This window comes from Sceloporus undulatus, chromosome 2 (genome assembly GCF_019175285.1).
Source record: "Sceloporus undulatus isolate JIND9_A2432 ecotype Alabama chromosome 2, SceUnd_v1.1, whole genome shotgun sequence".
NCBI lineage: Eukaryota > Metazoa > Chordata > Lepidosauria > Squamata > Phrynosomatidae > Sceloporus > Sceloporus undulatus.
Genome location: NC_056523.1, coordinates 5,781,848 through 5,804,505, shown reverse-complemented (window position 1 = coordinate 5,804,505; position 22,658 = coordinate 5,781,848). Strand labels below are relative to the sequence as shown.

The following is a 22,658-nucleotide window of genomic DNA, read 5'->3' as shown; positions in this document are numbered from 1 at the left end:
GCAGGATTTTGAAGGGCTTAAAAAACAATATGTTAGAATGGATCTACATGCCTCCATCCTAGCGAATTTGCAAACAGCACGTATTCCCAGAGGCCTTGATACAGAGAGTCCCAGGCTTATTCACAACTGATATGGATTTCAAAACCTAAATGGGCTGCTATCCTCAACAAATGTTCCTTGATTTGATGTTACTTTTGGTGGATAGACTGAAACACTGAATTAGAACCCACAAAATTGAAATTGATGAATCATGGTCTAGTTATCACAGAGTGTTCCGTCAGGATCCCACGCCTGAGTCTTGAGGGTTGTTTTTCTCATGATCTTAAGCCTATAAGATTAAGAAATTTAAACGTGATGAACTGGATTATATTAATGAAACGGTGTTCCCTGCTTAAGAGTTCATCTAACAAGAGAGTACGTTTTGTAGAGAGATCTAGTTTTTTTTCAGATGGTGTGACCTCTGTGAACGAGGTTACTCCATAGATACATCTACAAGGGAGGAACATTCAGATGATGGTTTTTTACGTATAGATCCACGTCTACGCAGATCTGCCCGGACAGGCCGTCGCATCCCAAATACACTCCAAGAGAAGAAGACAAAGACCTAGTGGTAATTTGTCCTCATATTAATTGTCCCAGAGGAGCACTCTTTATTGAACAGAGGCCTTTATTTGTCCCTACCCCAACTACAATTCCTTTCAAACTAGGATAGACATCTTTAAATCGTAAGACAAACTTAATTACATTCCTTTTTGGTGACTCTCCCATAATTTGCAATATTCTTTTAAACGTCCCTCCAAATTTATTCCTCCTGGAGTAAATCACAATTAGCCACCTTTGAAGAAGTGGTATTAAGAATGTTGAGAAATTAGGGGTCTCTTTAAGGAAACCATGGCACAACTTGAATTATCAGGAACATCGCACCATACAAATTTAGCTTCCAAGCAGGAGATTATAATTAAACCAGCTGACAAAGGAGGAGCTTAGTCTCCTAGATAGAAAGGATTATTTACAAGAGGTACCTCGACAACTCTTGCACATAGTAGTTTCAGCTTTAGATAAAGACCCATACTAACTCATCTAAGTTTGTGATTAGGATTTTGGTACAGAAGCAGAAATTCTGGGTACTTGACTCTTCTGTAGCTCATTCTTAATACAGAACATCCTCGTATTCCTATTTTTTACGTGTTACCTAAAATTCATAAGGAAGGTTCCCTCCACCGGTAGACCCATCATTTCTGGGTCAGGATCCCTTTGGAACCCCTAGCACAATATTTGGACTCTTTTTTGGCCCCTGATGGTAGTTAAAGTACCCTCATATACGATACCCGTCCTTCCATACAGAATTAGAGACACAGAGGTCAATCTCTTGGTTGCTGGTCACTTTGGATGTGAATTTTATATACCTCGATTCCCCATGGGGAGCTAGAAACATAATAGAACAATTTTACACCCCAATATGTTAAAAAAAAAACCTCCTATACATTTTTGTTAGATATTGGATGTCCTCCTAGAAAAAAACTACTTTAGATTTAACAGACAATTTTTCTGCAAGTTAAAGGGGTAGCTAGGGTAGCCCAGCAGCTCCAGCATTGCCCACCTGTATATGGCCATTTGGAATCCATATGCATACCAATCCTGACAAAATCCTTTTTATGAGTGTTTTCAATATTATGGAAGGTATTTGATGACATTTTCATTGTATTTTCAGACAAATCAAAGGTGTAGAATCTTTCTTTACTTGGATTAATTCAGTGAGTCAGCACATTAAATTCCTTGCAAGTTTGACCTTCAATGCATTTCTTTTTGGCGTAGAGGTCTATATCCAAAATCCCAAGATTGGATTTCGTAATTTCCATAGAAAACGGAACGTAATTCGATGCTACATTCACTCGTTGTCACCTCATCATTGAAAAAAAACTTACCATACTCCCAATTCCTGAGATTGAAAAGGAATTCATCATCAAATGTCCACTATGAAATGGCAGCTGACCAATACCAGTTAGAATAAAAGATAGAGCTTTCCTTCCATATAGTAAAAGATGCTAGAAATAGAGCTACTTGAAGGATCGCTCCACGTTATTCCTTCCTTAACAGGGTCGACAACACGGTCATAGGCTCTTTACCTTTAATCCTGCGGCACAGCGGATTAAATATATCATACGAAACACACTGGCATATGTACAGAACATTCCAGCTGTTCTCAGGCACCCATTAGCTTTCAGGGGAACTAGAATCTCAAAGACTCCTTAGTACATACAGATTTTCCAAGTACACACTCAAGAGATAGTTCAGTTAGAGGACACTATTAAGATGGTTCATTGTGTTGTTGTAGTTTATCTTTGAACCTAAAAATCCTTTACCCATCCATATAATCCTATGATCTTTGGAATAGCGGTATAACATAAAAAAAATAAACCACTTATAACTAAAAGAATGCTTTGAGTTGACATCCTTTACTAATTTGTAATTCGTGAATGTCATCTATGTGATTGTTTGCCCATGTCAGAAAATATCATGTAGGTCAAACTACCAGACCATTAAAAACTAGAATTTCCGAGCATAAAAGGAAACCATTCGGAACAAAAGTCTGGACACTACATTAGTTACACATTTTTCACAATTACAATCATTCCCCAGAGTCCTTAAATTTTTTTGTATAGAGCAAGTGAAATTTGGTATATTTTCTAGTGGCAATAGACAAACTAACTCCTCAAAGAGAGTCTTTTTGGATTTATTTAAGTTAGCATCTACACACCCAAGGGGTTAAATGAACTGTTGATTTGAGCTCATTCTTGTAAGGTCGTGTAATTGAAAATATACAAGGGTGAAAGGTGTAATCAAACAATGCCATTTGAGACATAGAGGTTTGGGGACCAGAATTATCTAATACATGTGGGACATTGTTATGATGTGAAGAATGTATGGGCATTGCCAAATACTTATTGTTATTTTCTACATATGCCAATTGGTTAGCTTATTAACAACCACCATGTTTTATGTCCCTCACCACTTTCTCAGCTTATTTTGTGGGACTTGTAGACTACAGTAACTTGTATATACCTTTTAAGGACCCATATATCTATATTCAGCAGCCCTGAAGCCTATTGTAGAGGCTTAATATATTCCACACACACTTTCTGTGTAAATTCACTGAGCATTTTGCCAATTTTGCTGCTTATCAGTCAAGCTTAACCAGTTTGGAGACGTGGGTAGCTATTTGGTCATTTGTTTATCTACTATCATGCTAATATACTTTGTTAATGGTTGTACTAATTTTTGTTACTTTTTGCCCCAGAATCATATTATATTTGGTAATGGTAGTCTGACAATGAACCATGAAGATTTCTGATGAAGACCAACTAAGGTCGCAACGGCCCTAAAAGTACTCCGGAGATAGCTGTCCTACCTGGAGACTACTCATCATATCTTCCTGCTTGTCACTGCAAGCACCAAGGATAAATTTTCCCAAAGGGACTGAGGAGACTGGGTTGCTGCAGTTGATATATGGATGTTGATACCAAATCAACACAGAGTCTATTTATTACCTATATTTAACATGTGATTACTCTAATGATTGGATGTAAAACCATGGTGATAATACATATGGGTACTTTTTTGATAAATAGACACGTCTCTGTCGATCATTTACATTGTTAACTTACAACTATTGTTGTCCCCCTTCTTCTGCATTTCTTGTCATCTAATTTGTGTGTGTATCACACACAAGGACAAAACACACATTGAGAATTTCCCAGCTCAGGATGAATAAAGACATATTCTAGTCTTCTACAGGTTATTATTATTATTATTATTATTGCATGTTAAACTCGTTGAAATCATAGTACCACATGACTCCAGGAATAAAATTTAATTTCTTCTGCTGATTTGACGGCTCTCTTCTCCCCATATTTTATAGTCACAACAACCCTATAAGGTAGGAGAAGCTGAGAGCAATCAGTCCCCAGTCTCCCTGGCAGTTTCATGGCTCACTGGGGAGTGCAAACTGGATCTCCCAAGTCCCAGACCAAGTCTTTAACAATGATTATATTTCTATTTTTTTAAAGGAATATCTTGAGACTTTTCTAGCCACTCTCTCTCTCTCGCACACACCTCACTTCTACCTCTGTGTTTTTCCTGTGGGTTCCCAGTTTAATTGTGGATTTCTGGATTAGTTGGGGATCAGCGTGGTGTAATGGTTTGGATATTGGACTAGAACCCTGGGCAGACCAGGGTTCGAATCCCAGCAAGGGAGTTTATCACACGGGAAAACCCTGTGCAGAAACGGGGGTTTAAATTGGAAAAAAAATGCAAAAGTGGGTTGATTTTCACACGACCTCATTGTTAAAGTGGTGTTAACCCAAACAGAAAGTAGACGGAAAGTAGACAAAAGAAAATGCGTTCAGCTTAACAGCACTTTAACAACGATGTGTGTGAAATCTTTCCAGCTTTTTGCACAGTTTTCACCCATGTGGTAAACTCCCTTGTTGGGATTCGAACCCTGGTCTGCCCAGGGTCCTAGTCCAACACGGATCTCCTCTGAGTGATAAATTCCAAGGCCACAGGGGCAAGTCACACTCTCTCAGCCACAAGTCTGTTTGGAGTTTACCACACTGGGGATAATTTTGGCATTAAAGAGAAATAAAAGCACATTTAAAACATCTTGCAAATAAAGTGAAAATGGTGAGTAATTGCGCAAAATATCACACACGATTGTGCAAATAAAGCGATATTGGAAATGCATTGCAGCCAAAATCCTGGAAGTAAAAAGATGCATGTTAATGCTTCTTTGTGATGGCGGGTTTCATTTGTGATGCTGTGTGACATTGTAATGCATAATTACACGATTTTTCCAGGATATTCATGGGATAAACTCCAAATTTCAGTCGTGAGATAAACTCCTTTTTCTTCCTCAGAGAGTGGTGGAGTCTTCTTTGGTGGTCTTTAAACAGAGGCTGGATGGCCATCTGATGGGGTGTGCTTTGATTGGGAGTTCCTGCATGGCAGAAAGAGGTAGGACTGGATTGCCCTCACGGTCTCTTCCAAAACTAGGATTCTATGATTCTATATGAGTCTAGAATTTCTATGATTCCCTTCCTCCTCTTTTGCTCTCTTCTTCTTTAAGAGGCAAACCGGTTTCACTTTTAGATTCCTGGAAAGGAAACCACAAAAGGCTTACTTAGAAGGCTGAAAACAGGCGGCGGGGATTTCCAGGAAGGGAATGGCTGGAGTGTGGGGCTGAGGAGGTGTGCAAAAAAGCCACCCAACCTTCCCCCCCCCTCTTTTCCCCTCTAATCTGGAACCCATTTTATTCTGATTCTAGCAATTCTTGCTGGTCTTTTTGCTTGGTCTTTGCTCAGAGTCGCAATGGAGAGGGGCCGTCCACTAGAGGGCGCGCCGTTCTCTCTTCAGTTCTTTCGCCAGAAGAACAAGAAGCGCAGCCAGTGGATAGATAGATAGTGCAGAGCAGATGCAGCGGGCAGAGGCAGCTTTCATCTCTTCACAAAACAGATTTCCTTTTTTTGAGCCATCACTAAGAAGCTGAATTTTATTTCCATGAGGAATTTTTTTTTAAAAAAACGTTTCTCTTTGGCAAGGTCCTCATTTCCTCGACTGTCCTGCATTTGTCTCCTTGCGTGGTTCGGGCATCTGGTCACCCGCTTTCTTGGGAACAACCTTCTTTGCATCTTTTTCTAAATGAGAAGAATCCAAAGATCTGCTTCTGGAGGTACTTGAAGCCGACGAAAGGGGAAGAGAAGAGGTGTTTTGCTGCAGCCAGAACAACTGGGCTCCTTCTTTGCCCCATCATCACCATCACCATCATCCCTGGCCTTGGCCTAGGGTCTCTTCCTGAGCCTGATGAAGCCCCTGGTGCTTGTCTTTGGATCCTCCTGGTGGCCATTTCTAGACTTCCTCGCCCTCCATCTGGCTTGCAAAGGCTGAGACCCCCTTGCGAACCCCCTGGCATTTTCCTGGGCCCCTTGCCTTGGGGCGGTGGGGCCACACTGACCCTCTGGGCTTATGCCATGCTAGCCTCAGGCGCCGAGACTGCCCTGTGCCCTTCAAGATGCCTCTTCCCCTGTCTGACCTCCTCAGCTTTCTGATGCCCTGCTATGCCACCTTTCGATACCTGTTCCTTGCCCAAAGAAGGTGCCCTGGAACTGACCCACATCGGGGCAGGGAGATGTTTTGTCCTCCATTATGGCATTGTGGGGGCAGTTGCCTTCCTTTGGCATCAGCTTCTTTCCCCCGAGGGAAGCAGTGGCAGAGGAAGAGACCCTCAGCATCCCTTTGGGGCGCCTTGTTTCCCCGCCTGGGGCCGGAGGCGCTGCGGTCGTGATCTCATTGGACTCCTCATGGCTGCATGCTTGTTGAGGGACCTTGCAGGGTTGAGGTTTAGGGGTCTCACATCCGCATCCTAACTCTCTCAGTTGACATTTGGTTGGTTCTTCTGAGTCCAGGCCACTCCAGCCTCACACAAGGGAAGATTCAAAAGAATAGCTGTGTGAGTCTGTAGGATCAGTATGCAGAGGGATTTGTGTAGCACTTTTGAGATTCACTGAAAGAAGAAGTGGCAGCAGGACTTTTCCTCGACTTCCGTTCACTTCCTCAGATGTATTCATCAGATGCAGTCTGCTTCTTCAAATGCTATCTCAGGAAGTCGACTGGAGTCTAGGGAAAAGCTCCTGCTGCCAAATCTTTCTTTCAGGAGTCTCAGTCTCCCTACATAATAACACAAGGGTCGATCTTGATCGGGATGTGGCTAAGGATAGCCCATGGGCCACATGTGGCCTCCCAACAATTATGGCGCCCTAGAATTTATATTTAAACAAACGAATGATAACAGTTTGCACTTTTTACATATGTAGATTAAAAAACACACAAACCACCATACCTCCTGGTTTTGTTGTGTTGGTGCCTTTAAATCATTTCCCACTTATGGAGACCCTTCAGGGTGTCTTTGGCAAGATTTTGTCAGATGAGGTTTTGTTATTGCCTTTTTCTGGGCTGAGAGAGTGTCCATTTAAGGTCACCCAGTGGGTTTCCGTGGCCAAGCGGGATCGAACCTGTCTTCAGAGTCATAGTCCAACACGCAAACCATCCTGGTTTGCAGGCTGCTAAATACCTAGATGTAATCTTTTTTAAAATGTTGCTATATCGGCAATGCCATCAATGCCCAGATTATATTTTTTTAAAATGAAATTTCTGTTGTCTCTGCAAATTGCTATATCCTTGGAAAGTTTCGATTTTAAAAAGACATTGCAGTTTTTACACCACTGAAGCCCTAATTTTATTTTTTTAAAATGTAGTATTGTAAGAAGACCCCGCCTTTTGTCTCGCCACAAGCCGGAAATGTCTTGAAGTCACTCAGCAAGAAAAAGTTTGCAAGTTACTAAATGACTGAAATGTTTCTTAATGACATTAAGCTTGCTTGCCACTGAAAGCCCAGAATTTTGATTTTTCTAACTAAATGCCTTGTTTGTTTTGTTTTGTTTGTTTGTTTTAAATGGTGTTTGCAAGGGACTAAATGCCCCCTTTTTAAAAAAAAGGGTTGGCACTGCAATTTGCAAGAGCTGGAATGGTATTTATTTATTAAAATGATATTCAGTTTTCGAATTGCTAAATGCCTGGTTTTCCATGGAACAGGAATTAAATACACTGTAATTTTGTTCTTTTAGTTTTATACCATTGTTGTTATGGGCCTTCGGTTGTTTTTACATACACTGCCAGGTTTTCTTGGCAAGATTTGTTCAAGGAGGTTTGTTTGCCTTCCTCTGAGTCTGAAGAGCGTGACTTGCCCAAAGTCACCCAGTATCTTGTTTTCAGGCTAAGTGGGGATTTGAAACCCTGGGCTCCCAGTGTCCTAGTCCAATATTCAAACCAGTAAAAACATGCTGTTTTGTGTGTGGTAAATATGTGTATGTGCGCATGTGTATTTATATAAAAGTGAGTAGATGCTCATTTCTTTCATAAGGGACAATTTCTAATGATTTAATCATATCTAATGAAATTTCCTGCAATACTGTTTATACTCAACTATAAATCGATCTCATGTATAAGTTTAGGGTAGTTTTGGGGACAAAATTATGGAATTTGATGTGCTGCGATAGTCAGGTGGTATAAGCTAGGGGAACAGTAACAAAGATCTAAAGGATGAAGCATAGAGTTCATAGAATCGTAGAGTTGAAGAGACCGCAAGGGCCTCCGGTCCACCTCTTCTGCCATGCAGAACTCTCATCAAAGCATCCGCAACAGATGGCCATCCAGCCTCTGCTTAAAGACCTCCATAGCAAAGAAAAACAATGCCAAGGAACCTACAAAAATCAGCAGGAATAATACTGTTTTGTACTCACAACTTTAGGCTGGAAGAATGATAGAGAGAGATAGAAGGTGGTCAGTGCTTCCCGGACAGATTATTACTCTTGCTTTTCACCAGAGGATGGTTGAGTTAAAGTACAGTACTTACATTGACCCATGGATAAGTTGACTCAGGTTTTTGTGATCAATTTTGACTGAATTTCTAGACTTACACATGAGTTATACAGCAGATGTGACTTTTCAAAAAAGCCCACCTCTAAGTGCAGCCTAAGCTTCTAGCCCTTGGCCAGTCAAAGTATCCAAGGCTCTAGGGTCCTGTGCCTGTTGCACCCAGGGGTCCTGAGGCCTGTTTCCTTTTGCCTCCAGGGGAGATGGCCACCCGTATTATACGGGACGTGTGAACCGACTGGATTTTGACTGAGCTGGCACGTCCTCCTTCATGAAAGCCCTTTGGCTGATGTCTCTTTTCACTAAGTCAGGTATGGAGCAAGGAAGATGACTGCAGGTGAACTAATGGGAGGGCAGAGATGAAAATGTGGTGTGTTGGTGTGTGGTTGTGGATAGTGGGGTGCTGGTGACCAGAGACTTTCCCAAATGCCCTTCCCATGCCCTCAGTACCATGGCGAGTTTCTTTTGCGACTGCCTCTACAACACACATGACCGGTTCCCACACCGGCTCCAGAGCACCGTTTTCAATCCATCCTGCGCCAGGGATTGGGTTCTTCCTGCTAACGAAGTAGCATCTAATTCGTGATCAACCCTTAAATTCATATCAGTCCTCTGCTCCATGCGATTGTTCTTCCAAAATCCAGCTTAAATCTTTTTTGCAGTTGAAAGGTCGCCATCCGCTCCAAACAGAGCCTGTAGGAATGCATTATGCATAACTTACCTTTTACCTTTTAATTTTAGAAAGGAACATTATAGTCAGTTACGGAATTAACATAAAAACTATTAATGTTTTTTTTAAAAGTTACTACAGGCAATACTATTTCTGTAAAACACTGATCTTTTTTCCCATAAATTTTATACATTATGCACATTGTTGACTACAACATTTGACATATAGACAGCATCAGTACAATGCAGCTACTTTTAAAAAGTAGCTGCATTGTACTTTTTAAATACTTGTATAATTTTTTCACCAGGCACTGTTTTTTTAAATCCAATTATTTAATTGATTAGTAATTGTAGGATAACAGTTCATTAACTCTATTGACATCAGAGAATTCTAACAGAAAGGAGCATACAAAATAAGAGATTCGTGCAAACTACCTGCATATTGTATCTGTCACGGTTACAAGATTTATGCCAAAGTATCTCTCAAAAAAATCAATATGAGAAGAAGGATAAGAGCTAAAATGAGCTTTCCTATTGCATAACTACTAAACTGATACCATATTGCATAAGAATCAGTGACTTCTTGGTTGTTTTATAAATTATCCATTGTTATTAGTAATAAAAATCTTGAGGCAAAGTCAGTCCAGCTAAACTTAATTACAAAAACCAAGGCCAAGTTACACTCTAAAGTGTCACTCCAAAATGACATGTGCTTCAATGCAGATCCATAGGCAAAGTTCATGTCAGAAAGAAATGTGGTAAAGGGGAACCAAGTAGTTACACAATTTTCCTTTGTAATCTTTCTTCTTGCGTTATGAATGTTATACTGTTGGTATTGCGTATTCATTTTGATAGGTTTGGGACTATTTTAAGAGCTTTTCATTTTGTTTAAATGTAATATAAAGAGCAACGAAGGGATTGTCCACATGAGCCAACAGGCCTAGGTTCCCCACAAACACACATTGTCTAGAAAATTCCCATGCCAGGATCGGGCCACAACATTCCTGTCCAGATGCAGATCTGGAGGATATGACCTGATCTCAGGGTAAATAGCCTTTACCCTAGAGTAATTTATCCCTATTTTCCTCAGAGTTTAGGAAACTCCGCAGCAAAACCAGGCTGTGTCGATATACACCCCTTCTTCTTACCTTGCCATGTCGTTGCTTTCTCTCACGAGTCCCCCATCACTCCGTATGACACAGAAATGGGGCACCTGGCTGCACTCACATGGTCAGGACCCTGTTTCCACGTCAGACATGGCTACAAGGGTTCCTGAGTGAAAACAACGGCACGGCAAGTTAAGAAGTATACACACCAGTTGCAGGTCCTGGGTCGGTGTGGGGACAGGTGTACAACTGACCCAGGTGAACACCAGTGCCTGGAAAGTATGGACTTGGTCTGTGCTTTCCTAGCCTATCTGCTCAAGCCCTAAAAATCACTATCTTGAGTCCCTATATGGGGAGAAAGGTGGGATATAATAAAATAACAACAACATGTTAGGAATGCATTGGGGACATGTTGCTCTGCAGACAATAGGTGATGAGTAACACTTGTTTGACACTTTAAAAAACGGAATAGCTAAGGACTGAAAAAAATGTTTTGTACAAAAAATAATATTAACATCTGCGCACCATGCAAAATGTGCAGGATGCTCAGAAGGTGGTTCAAAGGGTTTATGGGAGATGGGAGAAGATTGCAGAAGGAGGTTGGCAGCGCATGTGAATGAAGAGGGAGCAGGTAGATGGAATGATGGTAACCTTCATCATGAAGAATAATCGAGACAGCAAGGAAGGAAACAATGACATCGCCCTAACTTTCCTTGTCTTTCCTCCATACCTTACCTCTGGCCTTGCTTGATCCTCATTTTTCCTCCTCCATACAGGGGACCTCACTTCCCATGTGATATCTGACACGGACACCATGAGCGAGGCCCTCAACATAGACCTGAACCTGATACTGTGGTACCTGATGAGGGGGACCTTCCTCTATGGCATGATGCTGTGGCTCTCGGTGCCACTGGCCTTGTTTGTCACTGTGGCCCTTCCCTTCATCTTCCTGGTGCCAAAGCTCTCAGGGAAATTTTACCAGGTACCCAGATGGACTCATGGATGTCATATTAGGCCTTAATCATATGGGACATTAACTGCAAGAATTCAACATGCTGTGCCCTTTGATGCTACTCAGTTATACCTCTATGATTCCACTTTAACTACTATGGAGACTATCACATGGGGGAAAATTAGGGGATTAAAAAGGCATTTTCCCAGGAAAGTAGCATGATTGTGACAAAGATTTTCACACACATTGTGATCTGAGAGGACTTATCCCAGGAAGGACCAGGAATGCTCCAGCAACAAAACCATTCATGGGGAAAGCCTGGTTCTTCCCAGGATAAATCCTCTTAGATTACGATATCATCTAAAAATCTTTGCTGCAATCGTGTGCTTTCCCAGGAAAATACCTATGGAATCCTGGGATTTGCATTTTGGTGAGGCACTAGATTTCTCAGGTTTATAAATGCCTCTCAATAAAATACAAATATCTGGATTCCATGGGGTTGTTCCCACTACGATAAACTCCAAAACCAATCCAATCCTCATTTGATCAATTCCAGTGGGGAAAAAATGGAGGAAATATTAAAAAACCCGGGCTATCCTGACACTAGTTTTTCAGATGTTTTCCCCCCACAGAATCGATTCTGATGGGATTCCAACAAGTGGCAACGCCAGATGAGAATCGATTCATGGTGGAGGGGAGGGACAGATGGCTGGAGGGAGGCACAAGGGTTGTGTGTTTGCCATCCCTCCCCATATTTTTTGATATGCCACCCTCCCCTCCCCCCGTGCTGCCTTTACTGGTGTGACAGGGGTGTTTGCGTTTTGTTTTTTAAAATACAATTCACTGAAAAATCGTTAAAATGGCTTAACAACTACTTGACAAGGCAGGTAGTTGCAGAGCCATTCTAACGATTCATCAATTAATTGTTTTTTTTTAAATCCATGCTGCTGTGTCCCCCTTCGTCCTCCCCCTCCTGGGTCCCTTCCTGCCTTCCTTCTCCACCAGCCACAGCCAGCCACAGCAGCTCTTCGCCACCGTGGCCTCCCACCCACACTCCCACCAGCACCCTCTGGGAAAGGATGAGGCGTGGGGAAAGCCTCAGATCACACTCTCTCAGCCTCAAGTCACACTCTCTCAGCCTCCAATCCCCCCTCCCCAATTCCAAGCCAGCCACATACGTCATGGAGGATTGATGGGGGATTCTGAAGTAGTGCTGCAAGTGGGGACAACAATCTGGGCAAATTAAATTGCTTGGACTGGGGTAAGGAAAAGATCCCCTTTCATAGTGGGAACTGGGGGCCTTTTAGAATCACTTTCAAAATCAGGGCAGAAGCTAATCAGGAAGCGATTCATCATCCTGTCAGTGGGAATGACCCCCATAGGACACAACAATAGGTGTTGTTAAAGTAGAATCATAGTTCTATAAATGTCTTTAAAAAGAGACATCTATATCTCCTCCCCCCCAAAAAACCCCCCTGAAGAGCAACTGTGCTAGATCAGACCAACCTGTTTACTTGTCTTTTAAATATCTTTTATATTTATACTTTTGCTGAAGGTTTTGCATAGTTGTTTTTAGCCCATATATAATTTAAATAGGTTTTAGGCAGCTTTAAGTCCCATTATTTGGAGAAAAGCATAATTTTGTAGGTGTTGTGTACCTTCAAGTCGTTTCCAACTTATAATAATAATAATAATAATAATAATAATAATAATAATAATAATAATAATAATATTTATTTGTATACCGCCCTCTGGCAAACCAATCCGGGCGGTTAACAACCGTAAAATATAAAATATGACAATTAAAAACACTTTATCCCTCCCCCCCTTAAGACAGTATTAAATAGTATAACATATTAAAAATACAATATCAAGGATAAAAACAGCAATTAAAACTAAAACTAAAAACCCTGATATCCCTCTGTTGATCCTCAACCATCTCTAAGATGGGGCCACGGGGGGAATGAGGGAATCAGGGAACCTGGGAACCTGGGCCGGGATGGTTAATCTGGAAAGGCCTGCCGGAAGAGATCCGTCTTGACCGCTTTTTTAAAGCTGTCTAATGATGTTATCTGACGGATCTCCTCCGGCAGGTCGTTCCAGAGTTTGGGGGCGACAGCAGAGAACGCCCTCTGGGAGGTTGCCGCAAGCCTAGATTTTAGAGGCTGCAGTAAGTTCCTCCCAGAGGACCGGAGAGCGCGGGGAGGATTGTACGGGAGGAGGCGGTCTCTAAGATAGTTTGGACCCAAGCCATTTAGGGCTTTAAAGGTGATAACCAACACCTTGTACTGGGCCCGGAAGCTGATAGGCAGCCAGTGGAGGGACCTCAAAACCGGAGTAATGTGGTGCCTCCTAGATGTACCTGACACAAGCCTGGCTGCCATGTTTTGAACCAGCTGTAATTTCCGAGTCAAGCACAGGGGTAGCCCCATGTAGAGTGCATTACAGAAATCAAGGCGTGAGGTTACCAGTGCGTGCACAACCGTCTCGAGATCCCTTACTTCCAGAAAAGGGCGCAGCTGGCGTATCAGCCGAAGCTGATAACAGGCACTCCTGACCGTCGCATTTACCTGATTTGTCATCAGGAGCGACGAGTCAAGGAGCACCCCCAGACTGCGAACACAGTCGCTGGAGGAGAGTGTGACCCCATCCAGGACTGGAGGTTGCAACCCAATTCTTGGTTTCGGGGCCGCTACCATGAGCACCTCCGTCTTGTCTGGATTCAGTTTCAATCTGTTTTTCCTCATCCAGCCCATTACCGCCTGGAGACATTCATTGAGAGAAGAGATGCCATCGGAATTCGAGGCCGACGAACAAGATACGGAGAAATAGATTTGGGTGTCATCAGCGTACTGATAACACCCAGCACCATAACTCCGTATTATCTCACCCAGCGGCTTCATATAGATGTTAAATAACATCGGGGACAAAATAGCCCCCTGAGGAACCCCACAAGTGAGGTACCTCTTACTGGAGCTACAGTCCCCGAGTAGCACCCTCTGAGACCTGCCCGAGAGGAAGGACCGGAACCACTGCAAAGCAGTGCCCCCGATACCTAACCCCTTCAGGCGGTCCAAGAGGATGCCGTGATCTATAGTATCAAAAGCCGCTGAGAGGTCTAAGAGCACCAACAGGGTCACACTCCCCCTGTCAATGCTCAGACGCAGATCGTCGGTCAAGGCAACCATGGCAGTCTCAACCCCAAAGCCTGTCCTAAAGCCAGTTTGAAATGGGTCTAGATAATCAGCTTCATCCAAGACAGCTTGGAGCTGAAGGGCAACCGCCCTCTCGATCACCTTGCTCAAAAATGGCAGCAATGACACCGGCCTATAATTCTTCATATCCAGGGGGTCCAGGGAAGGTTTTTTCAGGAGCGGCCTAACCGCCGCTTCCTTTAAACAAGATGGAACATGTCCTTCCCTGAAAGATGCACCGATGATATCCGTGAGGAATCTCATCAATGCATCCCCCCCCTGGACGGCCAGCCATGATGGGCAAGGGTCAAGAGGGCAAGCAACCCCAATACAATCATCTCATGAGGTTTTCTTGTCAAGATTTGTTCAGAAGAGGTTTGCAGTTGCCTTCCCCATGACGTGTCCAAGGTCACCCAGTGGGTTTCATGGGTGAGCTGGGAATTTAACCCTAGCAGAATATTAATGAATTAAATTGTGTTGTTCCTGTTGTTATTGAAATGATGCTGAGGATGGAAATGCACGTTAGGTGCTTTGGTTTACCAAGTTCCAATACACTGATCTAACTTCTTCCCTTCCAGAACCTGTCACGGGAGGTCCAGGAATCCCTTGCCAAAGCCAATGAGGTGGCCATGGAGAATTTCCAAGCCATCTCCACTGTCCGCAGCTTTGCTAATGAGGACGGGGCATCTTGGTGCTATGAGGAGAAGCTTCAGGAGACCTACAAGCTCAACCAGAGGGAGGCTGTGGCTTGTGCTGCCTCCATGTGGACTAGCAACGTAGGTTCTGGGTGCCCAGAGAGGGATGTTCCTCTTCTCCATAAGATGGAGGAGTGTGATGCAATGTTATCTGGGATCCTAGGAGAAGGATTTGAGGCTGAAATTTCTTCCTTGCAGCTCTCAGGACTGGGTCTCAAGGTTGGCATCCTGTATTACGGCGGACACCTTGTCACACTGGGACGCATGAGCCGCAGTGATCTTGTTACCTTTGTCCTCTACGAGACGGGGTTTTCCACAGCGGTGCGGGTAAGCCAGTGAGCGAGACATGAATTAGCGACATTATAAAGAAAATGTAACCAGAACTCAGAAGTAACTCTTTGTTTGTTAAATAACATTAATTAATTCCCTTTCATCCCAAAAACCTTTAGGGGCTTAAGAGTTTTAGCAGTTTAGTAACTAAAACTTTCTAGTTACATTACAGTTGTAACTTATCAAGCCATAACATCCCTGCTTTTGCTATGTAATGGTAAAATTTTAGTTGCCTTTACAGTTACATGAGTATGGCCTTGCTGAATGATGGAGGAGGAATATCACATGGTTCATGTTCTGGTTTTTGTTGTTAAATGTAAAGCAATTAGGGTATTTATTTTTTTTTAATTAACTATTTTTGTTTCTTTTGATAGGCAGAGTAAATGGTTTCCTTCAAAGTGTCTATAATGGTGATTTAGGGGCTGTGCAGACCAGCCATTAAGACCGTCCTGGGGGCAAACTGGAGCATGGCATCTGTATGACGCATGCACCAATTCTGCCCCCATGGCAGCGTAATGCTGTGCACTGCTCCACACAGCGTATGGCATCACGGCGCTCCTCTGGTGCTGTCTTTACATGATGCAGCACCAAAGGAGCACCTTAAAGCTGTGGGTCCTTTCTGCACCCTGGAAAGGCCAGATTGGGGCCACAGCGTGTGGTTGCTGTGGCCCTAATCCGGTACAACTGGAGGTGGATGCAGGCTGCCCATTAGGGGAGGTGTGCACAGCCTCTTAATTACCTTTGGGGAGGTCTTAGAAGTAGAACTTATAACTAGAAGATACAACGTTGATGTTAAAGTTATAAATTAATTACTTTAAAAATTATTTTCTAAGCTCCACCTGTACCTGACTGTTTTTCCTTTTTCCATTGTCCCTCCTTCCACCCCAACTTATATTTCAATCCTCTCAAGAACATTTGTGTCCTTCCTGCTAGGCTCTCCTCCAAATTTATCCCAGAGTGCAGAAGGCAATAGGCTCCTCTGAGAAGGTTTTCGAATACATTGACCGGATGCCCAAGATCAGCCCTTCAGGCACATTGGCACCCCAGGACTTGCTGGGACACATGATGCTGAAGGATGTTTATTTCTCCTACCCTGACCGGGACAGTTCTCTTGTCCTGAAGGTAATGTGGGGCGAGACCAGAATGGTGGGGATCAAAGGCAACAAGGAAGTGAATAGGTAGAGAAATTTGTGTTTCTCTTAGTATGAGATGAAAAGGAAAATGTGTGTGATTATGGATTGAGCTTTGAGAGGGACATAAGCTGGTGCTGGTGCTGCTGTGTCTGCGTCTTCTTCTTCCTTACTATTATTATTTCTTCCACCTCTCTCCATGGATCGAGGTGAGCAACAACAACAATCAACAGACAAACAACATCACATCAAACATAAATCAATTTAAAAGGACAAGTAAGATTTGCACATATTTTAAAAATTCACCTTTACAATTCATCCTTTAAAATTCACAATTTAAACATCTCATCTGGAAAAGCCTGCCGGATGAGACTGGTCTATAATGTTCTTTTAAATTCAGACAGCATATTCAGCTGTTGAATGTTTCCTGGCAGGTCATTCCACAGTCTAGGGGCGGCTGAAAAAAAGTCCTCTGCCTGACAGTTGCCAACCTGGTCATAGCTGACTGGAGACAAAAAAGCTGTGAAGTCCAGGGCCTAAAATGGCTGGATTTGTTTAACAAAAGAGTCGATTTCCCCCAGTGTACATCCTCTGTTTCTCACAGGGGGTCTCCCTGGAGCTGCGTCCTGGCACAGTGACGGCCCTGGTGGGCCCCTCGGGGTCTGGGAAGAGCACCGTTGTGGCACTACTGGAACGGTTTTATGAGCCCAAAAAAGGTCAAGTGTTGCTGGATGGCAGGAACCTGAGTGAATACGAGAATAATTTCCTGCGGCAAAAGGTGAGATCTTATTCTTCTGAAAATATAGTGCAGTTACTGGTCCCATATATACGATAGGTCTTGGTTTTTTTTTTAAAGTTTAGACTTAAACCTCATGCAGATACACCAGCATGGAATCCAGGAGTTGGAGGGGACCTCATGGGCCATTGAGTTAATGCAGGATCTCCAGTCCTAGAGCATCCTCAGCATGTAGCTGTTGAGTCTCTTTTTGAAAATGTCCAGAGAAAGAGATTCCATTGCCAAACTGCTCTCTCTGTCAAAATGTTCCTTCTAATGTGAAGTCGAGGCTTTCATGGCCGGCATCCATAGTTTTCGTGGGTTTTTCAGGTTATGTGGCTGTGTTCTGGAAGAATTTATCCCCGAAGTTTCATCTGCATGTGTGACTGGCATCTTCAGAGATTCTCTGAATACCTCTAAAGATGCCAGCCACAGATGCAGATGAAATGTCAGGGATAAATTCTTCCAGAACACGGCCATGTTTTCTAGTCTGAAAAATCCACAAAAAAATTATGCTCCTTCTAATGGTCAATAAATATCTACTCTTCTGTAACTTAAAACCACTAGACCTGATCCTGCCCTCTCAGGCAGCAAACCTGCTTTCCTTCTTTGCGGCAGCCCTTGAGGTATTTAAAGAGAGTGATCATGTTGAACATGCCCAGCTCCTTCAGTCTCTCCTATGTTTTGTTCTCCATACATCTTATCATCCTCACTGCCCTTCTCAGAAGCAGCTCCAACTTGTCTTTATCCATCTTAAAATAAGGCACTCAGGGCGAGAACTGAATGCAGTATTCTAGATGAGACTTGACCAGTGCAAAATATAGGTGGACTATTACTTCCATTGACTTGGAAATATGGTTCTATTAATGCAGGTTAAAATATTATTTGCCGTGGTGACATGGGAGCCATCTTTCACTGCTGTTTTGAAGCCTTTGCCTTGCTCCCTTATTCTTTCCTACAATTACTCTTCTTTTAGATTAACTTCCTATGTCCACACTCATGATGGGAATTTTGCTTGTCTTGATCTGGAATAAAGTAGACCTCCAGGTCCTTTTTACCCTTCTGTCCTCCCTCAGGTGGCACTAGTGAGCCAGATGCCGGTGCTCTTTGCTCAGTCCTTACATAGGAACATTGCTTATGGCTTGGGGGAGCGAAGCCAGGAGGAGGTGAAACAGGTAGCCCAGCGAGTAGGAGCCCATTGGTTGGTTGCCCGAATGAGCTATGGCTATGACACAGGTAGGAAGCTTTTCTTTCCAGTAACCCATCCAGCCTCCTCTGATCACAAAATGGACTCTAGCTCTAGCTCAGGAGTGGAGCACCTGCATAAGGTTGCAGGTCCCATCTCCCATCTTGATATCCTCATATTTAAAAAAAAAGCATCTGATATGACAGCCCTGTTTAGATATTTGACGGGATGTCATATTGTGAATGGATCAAGCTTGTTTTCTGCTGCTCCAGAGAATAGGACCTGGGGCAATGGATGCAAGCTACAGGAAAAGAGATTCCACCTCAACATTAGGAAGAACTTACTGACAGCTGTTCGACAGTGGAACACACTCCCTTGGAGAGTGGTGGAGTTTCCTTCTTTGGAAGTCTTTAAGCAGAGGCTGGATGGCCATCTGTCAGGGATGCTTTGATTTTGAGTTCCTGCATGGCAGGGGTTTGGACTGAATGGCCCTTGTGGTCACTTCCAACTCTATGATTCTATGATTCTAGGCTCATGTAACAAATCTTGGGGCCAGAACAGACTGGCAAAAATGCTGGCTTCCCAGTGACTTGGGGTCATGGCGTATGCACGACACACGCCCCCAAGCCAGCAGGAAGCCAGCATCATGCCACCCAGCCATTTACACAGCGGCCACTATATGGTGCCCCAGTGGCACACCATTTACATGTCACACACCGTAGGAGCAATGCAAAGCTGTGGTAGCGGAAGAAAAGCCAGCTTTTTGCCGGCTCAAAAAGAAGCAGTTTTCTGCTGCTTCTTTTTGCCCCAGCGAAAAGCTGGATTGGGGCTATGGTGTGTGGTTGCTGTGGTGCTACACCATGCAGCTCCACGGCATCCCAAATCTGGCATTTTTGGGCAGTCTGTTTTGCCCCTCAGTAAGGTCTTGTTCCAGGGACTTGGAGAGGTCCAGATGGTTAAGAAGTGGCTGTATTGGGCTCGCCCAGGAGCTGGCAACCTCTGAGGTTCAGGATACTATTTTTTTTCTTCCTTAGACTTTCGAGGGCCTCACCCTCCCTAATGCCCCAATCAGATTGCCTCCCAAAATGGCAGATTGCAGACTCAAAGCCTCTGGGGTAATGCTTTGCCATTTAAACATCAATTCAAACCCTGGTCGCTTTAGTTTCTAAAAAAGTTTTTTTCAAGTCAGGATAGGTAATACATTTTAAGCTCTCTTTAGGCTTTGCTGTTTGGGGGACAAAATGTTCTGGGAGGGGCTGAAATGAATTCTGGGGATCTCAAAGGCTGCATGTAGCCTAGAAGGCACACTTTGCTTATCCCTGGGATAATTGGGCAACAGAACTGACATGGGCTATGGCCTGTGGTCTATTGGCTCATCCACCTGCTAGAAGATGGGATGCTGAAGGTGGTGCTGAGTTACAGTGGTACGATGTAAGAGAGGAAGAAAACTATACAGGACTTGAGCTGCATAATTAAGAATTTTTCAGTCCCCTCAAATTCCATAAAGTAGGAATTTGGGGGTCAAAAACAACACTTTGAACAGCAACAGATAAGCCAGAATCCAGTTAGTGACTTATGGCAGTGTCCCCCCAGTGGGGGATACCGCCATTGCTGTTTAGAAGCAGGGACAAGAGAAGAAGGGAAGGGGGTGCATTCCATGTGGGAGAGCACTTACGTTTTCCATTTCTTCACAGCTGAGTCTAGCTGCTTCTTCCTCCACTATGTCATCTCTATCAAACTCTCTCTGGCCAGGCCAGCAAACAGCAATAGCAGGATAGATATAATGCCACAGAAACTTCTGCCAAGATGTAATAATAGAATAAAGGAGGCAGCTTTAGCTGAAAGTATCTTCATTTCTCGTTCCTTTATTCAGATGCTGGAGAAACAGGAGGCCAGATCTCTGGAGGACAAAGGCAAGGGGTTGCCATCGCTCGGGCTTTGATCCGAGACCCCAGAGTGCTGCTCCTGGATGATGCCACTAGTGCCCTCGACACAGAAAGTCAGCAGGAGGTGAGTTGGGTATGATGGCAGAGAGCAGGAGTGAGCAATATACCAAAAATATGTCTGTTTTTGGGACCCCTGGGCTACCCTCCCCCCCAGCATTGAAACTATGAGGGCATTTTAGGGATAGAAAGAATGTTCCTCCATATTTCATTTCCTCCTTGAAAAACGTGTTTCCCAATAGCTGGAAATCTCTGTCAGGAAGAAGAATGTAGCAACAAGACTTTTGCATACTATCCCCTCAGTATTTGACCATCCCAAAATGTTCTGAGAAAATTATTCTCTGCAGAAATACATGGGTTCTTTTTCTGGTGGGAAAACACACTCTCATTTTCTGTGCAGAAAACCTATTGTGAGCCATGTTTTCTAAGCTAAAAACATGTTTTTTTTTGTTCAGAAACAGATGCATGTACCTCCATGTAAAATAAATTTCCCAGAATTATAAAGTCGAAGGCTTTCATGACCGGCATCCATAGTTTTTTGTGGGTTTTTCAGGCTATGTGGCCATGTTCTAGCAGAGTTTCTTTCTGACGTTTCACCAGCATCTGTGGCTGGTATCTTCAGAGAATGCTTTGCCTGGAAAAATTGGGTGTATATATACTGTGTGAGCCTGGGAATGCAGGAGTGATTTGCATGTGTATTGTTCTGTGTTGATGGCTGGCCTCAGCCTGGGAGGCTAATGCAGACATTAATCCTAATTTGCATTAGCCTCCCAGCCTGAGGCCTGCCATTAACACAGAACAATACACATGCAAATCACTCCTGCATTCCCAGGCTCACACAGTATATAAACACCCAATTTTCCCAGGCAAAGTACTCTCTGAAGATGCCAGCCACAGATGCTGGTGAAACGTCAGAAAGAAACTCTGCTAGAACATGGCCACATAGCCTGAAAAACCCAGAAAAAAAACTAAAAATATATACAGTTATAAAATAATATTAACCTAAAATCACAAAAGCTGTGAGAAGGAAGAAAGTTTTCAATTAAGATTAGAAAACAGTGACAGAAAGAGCAGTTCTCGGATGTCCAGGGAGGCAATGCCAGGCACATGGAGCAGCAAGTGGAAAAGGATGAAGCTGAGCCAAGGGAGAGGAAATCTTTGGTTGAGTGAGAAGCTTAGAATGCCTAGAACACACTCAGTAGAGGTTATCTGCATTTGTCCTTTCCAGGTGGAGAAGGAGATTTATGAAGGAGAGGCTCGTGGAAGACGCTCCGTGCTGCTCATCTCTCACCGCCTCCACAGTGTGGAACGTGCAGATCTCATCCTGGTCATGGAAGAGGGGGAGATCCGAGAGAAGGGGACCCACAAGGAACTGATGGAGAGGAAGGGAGCCTATTGGCAGCTGGTGCAGAGGCAGCAGAACGGGACTGAGGGGGGAGGAAGCAATGGTGTCCCCAAAGTGAGCAATGGGCCTCTATAATGGTAGCAGGAACAGTGGAGCTTTTTGGCTTAGGCTCCAGAGCCTTACCTATTGAAGGGGACTTTCCTGGAAGAAATTAGAAGATCAGGCCTGGTGAATCAAGGATCCAACTTTATTTAGGGAAAGAATGCACTTCTGCCTCCCACCCTGACAGACCTGGATCTAGAGAGAATAGGAGCCCTGAGTTGCAAGCTTGTACACTCTAATATAGTTGTCAAGGTTGCCAAGTCACTACTGCAAAAGTGCCATGCACTCAAAAAATTCTATGAAGCCAGTCACTTGATAGAGGTTTTGACTATAGAATCATAGAGTTGGAAGAGACCGCAAGGGCCAACCCCCTGCCATGCAGGAAATCACAATCAAAGCATCCCCGACAGATAATAATAATAATAATAATAATAATAATAATAATAATAATTTGTTTTATTTATATACCGCTATTCCAAAGATCATAGCAGTGAACAGCAAGTAAGCTAATGAGCAAGTAAGCTAATTTGTCCCCAACAGTCTGGGTACTCATTTTAGCGACCTCGGAAGGATGCAAGCCTGAGTCGAGCTTGGGCCCTTTTGCTGGTCTTGAACTTGCAACCTTGTGGTTTTGAGTGTATGGCTGCAGTACAGGCATTTAACCATTGCACCACCAGGACTCTGTTTGAAGACCTCCAAAGAAGGAAACTCCACTACACTCCAAGGGAGTGTGTTCCACTGTCG

The 22,658-nt window shown here is 43.5% G+C and overlaps 1 protein-coding gene across 1 annotated transcript; it reads left to right on the top strand.

Annotated features, from left to right (window-relative positions):
• Positions 1-11,019: 11,019 nt before the first annotated feature.
• On the top strand, positions 11,020-22,321 carry LOC121923358 (antigen peptide transporter 1-like; the record flags this gene model as incomplete). The annotated part of the gene is made up of 8 exons (XM_042453708.1): positions 11,020-11,244; positions 14,987-15,184; positions 15,302-15,430; positions 16,367-16,555; positions 17,168-17,341; positions 18,415-18,574; positions 20,398-20,534; positions 21,696-22,321. Coding segments are annotated over 8 exons (1,464 nt in total), but the record flags the coding sequence as incomplete, so codon positions are not given.
• Positions 22,322-22,658: the final 337 nt, after the last annotated feature.